Source organism: Cebus imitator, unplaced genomic scaffold (genome assembly GCF_001604975.1).
Source record: "Cebus imitator isolate Cc_AM_T3 unplaced genomic scaffold, Cebus_imitator-1.0 Scaffold499, whole genome shotgun sequence".
NCBI lineage: Eukaryota > Metazoa > Chordata > Mammalia > Primates > Cebidae > Cebus > Cebus imitator.
The window spans coordinates 595,897-602,519 of record NW_016107814.1 but is presented as its reverse complement, the minus strand read 5'-3'; the positions used below and the strand labels follow the sequence as shown (position 1 = coordinate 602,519).

General features: G+C 38.9%; 1 protein-coding gene across 3 annotated transcripts in view; it reads right to left on the bottom strand.

Annotated features, from left to right (window-relative positions):
• The window catches only part of LOC108292674 (coiled-coil domain-containing protein 171), a 239,272-nt gene that overhangs the window by 211,554 nt on the left and 21,095 nt on the right, over positions 1 to 6,623 (bottom strand). For all 3 annotated transcript variants that reach the window (XM_037733204.1, XM_037733206.1, XM_017513686.2), the window contains one exon: positions 2,174 to 2,348. In XM_037733204.1, coding sequence (XP_037589132.1) covers positions 2,174 to 2,348 — 175 coding nt within the window. The remainder of the gene's footprint in view (positions 1 to 2,173; positions 2,349 to 6,623) is intronic.

The following is a 6,623-nucleotide window of genomic DNA, read 5'->3' as shown; positions in this document are numbered from 1 at the left end:
ACGGGGTTTCACCATGTTGACCAGGATGGTCTCGATCTCTTGACCTCGTGATCCACCCGCCTCGGCCTCCCAAAGTGCTGGGATTACAGGCTTGAGCCACCGCGCCCGGCCTCATATGTCTTTTTCATATGACTTCTTTTCCTCTGGGAATATACCCAGTAGTGGGATTGCTGGGTCAAATGGTAGTTCTACTTTTAGTTCTTTAAGGAATCTCCATAGTGTTGTCCATAGCGATTGCACTAGTTTACATTCCCACCAGCACTGTCAAAGTGTTCCCTTTTACCACATCCATGCCAACAGCTGTTATTTTTTTATTTTTCAATTATGGCCTTTCTTGCAGGAGTAAGGTGGTATCTCATTGTGGTTTTGATTTGGATGTCCCTGATAATTAGTGATATTGAACATTTTTTCATATGTTTGTTGGCCATCTGTATATCTTCTTTTGAGAATTGTCTATACATGTTTCTTGCCCACTTTTTGATAGAATTGTTTTTTTCTTGCTGATTTGAGTTCTTCATAGATTCTGGATATTACTCCTTTGTCAGATGCATGGTTTGTAAATATTTTCTCCCAGTCTGTGGGTTGTCTATTTGCTCTGCTATTCTTTTGCTGTACAAAAGCTTTTTAGATTAGTTTTTTAGTTTAATTTTAGTTTAAAGATCTATTTATCTTTGTTGCTGTTGCATTTGCTTTTGGGATCTTGGTCATGAACTCTTTGCCTAAGCCAATGTCTAGAAGAGTTTTTATGATATTATCTTCTAGAATTTTTATGGTTTCAGGACTTAGATTTAAGTCTTTGTTCCATCTTGAATTAATTTTTATATAAGGTGAGAGATAAGGATTCAGCTTCATTCTTCTACATGTGGCTTGCCAACTATCCCCATACTGCTGGCTGAATAGGATGTCCTTTCCCCATTTTATGTTTGTGTTTGCTTTGTCAAAGATTAGTTGGCTGTAAGTATTTGGCTTTATTTCTGGGTACTCTATTCTTTTCCATTGGTCTACACGCCTATTTTTATACCAGTACCATGTTGTTTCAGTAACTATAGCCTTGTAGTATAGTTTGAATTCAGGTAATGTGATGCCTCCAGATTTGTTCTTTTCACTTACACGGGCTCTTTTTGTTCCATAACAAGGCACTTTCATTTTCTCATTTCATCCTTAAAACAGCCTATGTTCAAATATCAGTCAGTAAGTGGTAAAACCAGGACCTAAATCTAAATCTGAATTCACATTCAGTGTTCTCTTAATTAAAACCTGCTGTGTACAGGAATGTTCATATCAACATTATTCTTAATAATACAAAACTGGACACTAGTCAAATGCCCATCAATAATAAATTGATAAATAAAAGTGTGGGATGTTTACACAATAAAATACTATATATCAATACAAAGCTCTCATACAGTATGCATGAATTTCAAAAACATAATGTTGGAGGACAGAAGCCAGAAACAAAATAATATATACTATATGATCCCATTCATATAAAGCACAAAAAAAGTGACAAAATGAATGCACACTATTAAAAACCTGCATGGTAGTTATCCATGCAAAAGGGCTTCTAATCACTTTCTGTTCCATGATCTGAGTGCTTGTTATAAGTGATACAGCTATCTAGGCACATTTATTTTTATATATTATATGTAAATAGAAAGGGTTTATTTAAGTCCAAGGGCTATAAAACAGATAGGTTTTGAGGATTAAATCCAGTGCCTTTTTCTTTTCCAGGTACCACATTCTAGTCCAGTGGTTTCTAAACCTGGCAAAATCAGCAAAAAAGGCAGCACTTCTTGAACATACAGATTCTCCAGCTAGAGATTTGGATTCAGATTACATGTGATGGGGAGCCTAGAATATATATTTAAAACAAACAAACAAAAATCTCTTTATGATTCTTTTGATTATTCATGGAAGAAGTGCTTCTAAAAAGTAACTAAGAGAATTTTGAACTTCTTTTTCCACAGGATAAAAAAATTAATCTAAAGTAGTTAAATGTTCACAAAATTGCCAGAATACTTTTTATATGTTCCCAGCAAAGTCTGTGCATCGAAGGCCAGTCAATGAATCAAAACCCTACCTCTGACCCCATATGGGATGTACACACAACAGCAAGCAGTGATATCCAATCAGGTTACAATCTAAACATGGGAAGAAATAGAAACAGTCTTACCATAGAGTTTTTCTTGGATCCTATGTTCCTCGGCTAATCTTTCTTCAGCAGCCCGTCTTCCAAAACCAGCTTCCTTTCTAGCAACAGCTAGGTCATACTCCAGACTTTGTCGCAACGCTTCTCCTTTTTCAACCTCGGACCGTAGCTTGGCAATCTGGCTCTCATAGCATGCCAGCTAAAAACAGATTTCTGGTATCAACATGTGTCCACAGATTATGAGATCATACACTCAAACATATAAGTTTCCTAGAGAAACTTGTTTCCATAATATATACAAGGCAAAAATTTATAAATTTATATATTCAGAATCACTGGAAAAAAAAAGCACTACCTTGCAAAATGACACTCATTAAGTTTATTTATTTATTTATTTATTTATTTATTATTTTAGAGAATTCACTAGAGAAAAAAATCCAAAAAATCTTATAAGAACTTTTTATAAAAATAAAAATAAATTACACGTTTAATCAGAAATAGTCACACCTTGGCCAGGCATGGTGGCTCACTTCTGCAATCCCAGCACTTTGGGAGGCCAAGGTGGGAAGACTGCTTGAGGCCAGGAGTTTGAGACCATCCTGGGCAACATGGTGAAATCCCATCTCTAGCAAAAAAAAAAAAAAAATTAGCCAGGCATGGTGGTACATACCTGTAGTCCTAGCTACTACCTAGGGGGCTGAGGTGAGAGGATCGCTTGAGCCCAGGAGGTGGAGGCTACAGTGAGCAGAGGCCGCACCACTGCACTCCAGCCTGGATGACAGAAAGAGATCCCGTCTAAAAAATAAACAAATAAAAATAAAAGAAAAAAATAACAAAAGAAAACACTGTTGTTTTGGGGTTTTTTTTATTATTGTTTTTGTTTTTTTTAATAAAAGGCCAGACCCAGTGGCTCACGAACTATAATCCCAGCACCTTGGGAGGCCAAGGCAGGCAGATCACTTAAGCCCAGGAGTTCAAGACCAGGCCAAGCCACATGGAGAGACCCTATCTCTATACAAAAAAGTAATAATACAAAAATTAACCAGGCATGGTGGTGTGTGCCTATAATCCTAGCTACTCGGAAGGCTGAGATGAAAGGATCACTTGAGCCTGGGAAGCGGAGGTTACAGTGAGCAGAGACCACACCACTGCACTCTATCCTGAAGAAGAGAGCAAGACTGTCTCACAAAAAAAAAAAAAAAGAAAAGAGTATTTATACTAAAAAACAAAAAAATGCATGATACATACTAAGCACTTAAAAATTCATTCTTTCCTCTCCTTTTATTCCCTAAATGAAACCAATAAACAAATTGCATCAACATATAGTTTAATAAATATGGTCTATATTATTTCTCTTGATTATAACATTGCTGATCATAAAGTCATAAAAGTGTCCATTTTATATGGATTTAAGTGATCAAATATCTAATTTGTGATATTTGTATTCATGAAGTAGCTTGACAGAAGATAATAGGTCAGAGACAATTGGCTTCTCAATAGGTTAGATCGATGGGAGGCACATGTGCAGTGATTGACAGGAAGGGAAGTGAAGAAGCCAAGATATTTCTGCCTCTCGAGATCTACCTCAAGCAGTTATTCCTGTCTTGTCTGTGGCTGCAAATCCTTATGGATAGTCCCTCCCTCCATGGGCCTTGCTTTTTCCAATTCTAGCTCTAATCAACCTTGGGAATAGAAGCAGTTCTTAATGTTGTTGGGTTGCCTTAATCTCCTCTAGTTGTCTTTTCAGCTTTTCTAGTACCTACCTATGTAACCAATACCCACTACTAATGTCCCTTTGTTGTAAGACTTAGAATGGTTTCTGTTTTCCTAACTGGACATCCAGTAATGTTGCTCTTGGTATCAGAAATTGTCTCAAGACGGGTAAATATTGGATGGCTGACACATTTAAGCCTGAACACAGTGAAAGCCTCTTTGCAGATAAAAATGGGATTCAGTGATCTACAGCATACAGTAGGACCACAGTTCTTTAAATTATGGTGTGCAGTTGTTTAGGATGAAGTGCCAGTTGAAAACAAGCCTTCAAAAACTGAAGTAATGAACGCACTTAACTATGATGGCAGTACTGTTTTACTATAAGGCCTATAGGGTAGAAAAGCTAAATCTCACTATACTAGAGAATTTACAAAAACAAAATGATAATCTCAGAGCTTTAGAATCTCAGTATAAGACAGTCAGAAAACCAGAGTTTTTATGGTGACTTTAAAGAACTGCTTATTTCTTATAGCCCCAGGGCAGATAAGGTTATAAATAAACCTGAAAATCTAATTATTGGAAATGCAAAATTACAAGTTCAATGAAGAGTTTCACCAAGTATCTACTGTTAAGATGGTATCAGCTGGGGTTTTTTGTTGTTTTTTTTTTTGAGATGGAGTCTCTCTCTGTCGCCTAGGCTGGAGTCCAGTGGCACAATCTCGCCTCACTGCAACCTCTGCCTCCCGGATTCAAGTGATTCTCCTCCCTCAGCCTCCCAAGCAGCTGGGACTACAGGCATCCACCACCATGCCCAGCTAATTTTTATATTTTTAGTAGAGATGGGGTTTCACCATGTTGCCAGGCTGGTCTTGAACTCCTGACCTTGTGATCCGCCTGCCTCAGCCTCCCAAAGTTAGCTGGGTTTTAAGTAGGAAGGAAGAACATAGGATGAGGATTTTTAGAATTAAACAAACCTAAAAACTATGAATTCTCAAATCCCCCTGAACATTCCTTACCAAAAAAAAAAAAAGCTGTCCCTCCTCCCTGACTGAGGTAACCAGCCTTTCCTTGCTGAAAGATTTAGTAATGACTACACCTGAAGCAGCTGCCTTGCAAGAGAATTTCCAAGAGCCACCTACACTGCTGTGTCACCACAGATTGACTCAGATCTCAGTATGCTACAGAAGGAAAAATGCAGTCTGCTCCAGGAGGAAACAGCTTATACAGCAGAAGAACTGAAAGATCTTGCTAATCTTGTATTCACAGGAACGTGGAGAACATGTACAAGATTGATGTGGATTTTGTAAGTTAACTCTAACAGTTTTGCTTGGATGGTTGACTGAAAATTGAATTCAACATTGGCCTACAATCATTTCATAAAGTCAAAATACCAGTACTTTCCTGACACAATACAGAGGCAAACCAAAGCCTCCCTTTTCCCTGACTACATCCTCTTCAAGTGCACAAAGTACATCACTTAAAATTAAAATGCTATCCAGGTGCAAAGGCTCACTTCTGTAATCCCAGCACTTTGAGAGGCTGATGAGGGAAGGTTGCTTGAGGCCAGGAGTTTGACACAAACTGCAAAACACAACAAGACTCCATCTCTACAAATAATAATAAAAATAAATGATCCAGGTGCTATAGTCCTAGCTACTTGGGAGGCTGAAGCATAAAATCACCTGAGCCCAGGAGTTCCAGGCTGTAAGGAGCTATGATCACATCACTGCACACTAGCCTGGGGAATACAGCAAGACCCTGTCTCTAAAAAAAGATTTAAAACAACAACAAATATACAAACACACACACAATAACTGAAATATAATATGTGATATGTAGCCATAATTTCTTTTTTTATTTTTTGAGACAGTGTCTCACTCTGTTGCCCAGGTTGGAGTTCAGGGGTGCGATCTCTGCTCACTGCAACCTCCGCGTCCCAGGTTCAAATGATTCTCCCACCTCAGCCACCCAAGTAGATGGGATTGCAGGAGCACACCACCACACCTAGCTAATTTTTGTATTTTTAGTAGAGGCAGGCTGTTGGCCAGGCTGGTCTCAAACCCCTGACCTCAAGTGATCCACCTGCCTCAGGCTCCCAAAGTGCTGGGATTACAGGCATGAGACACAGCACCTGTCCTGTAGCTGTAATTTCTAAAATGGGACATGTATCTGTGATTTCAGTTGATGATACTCAAAAGTACTGCAAACACTCTATGATTTGTTAAAAGGAGGACTGGGTAGGTCAAGCCCTTCAGAACTGAAGGAAATGCTTAATATCGGTTAGGGGTTAATAAAAATAAAATTATAACTTTTCCCCATCCAAGTTCACAGACTCCTTGATTTATCTTTCTGAGGACTCTAGCTTAAGAATCCCTGCTATTAAGAGTACTGGCTGTGTCAGATACTATCTTCAGGCCATAAAGCCTACAGATAGTCCTAAGTTTCCAGTATTTTTTGGCTAAAAGAAGTTATGTCAGCTGGGTACAGTGGCTCATACCTATTGTCCCTGCACTTTGGGAGGCCAAGGTAGGTGGATCACTTGAACCCAGAAGTTCAAGACCAGGCTGGGCAGCATGGCAAAACCACACCTCTACTAAACATACAAAAAATTAGCTGAGCATGGTGGCACGTGTCTGTATTCCCAGCTACTTGGGAGCCTGAGGCAGGAGACTACTTGAGTCCAGGAGGTTGAGGCTGCAGTGAGCCAAGATCATGCCATTGCACTCCAGCCTGGGTGACAAAGCAAGACCCTATCTCAAAA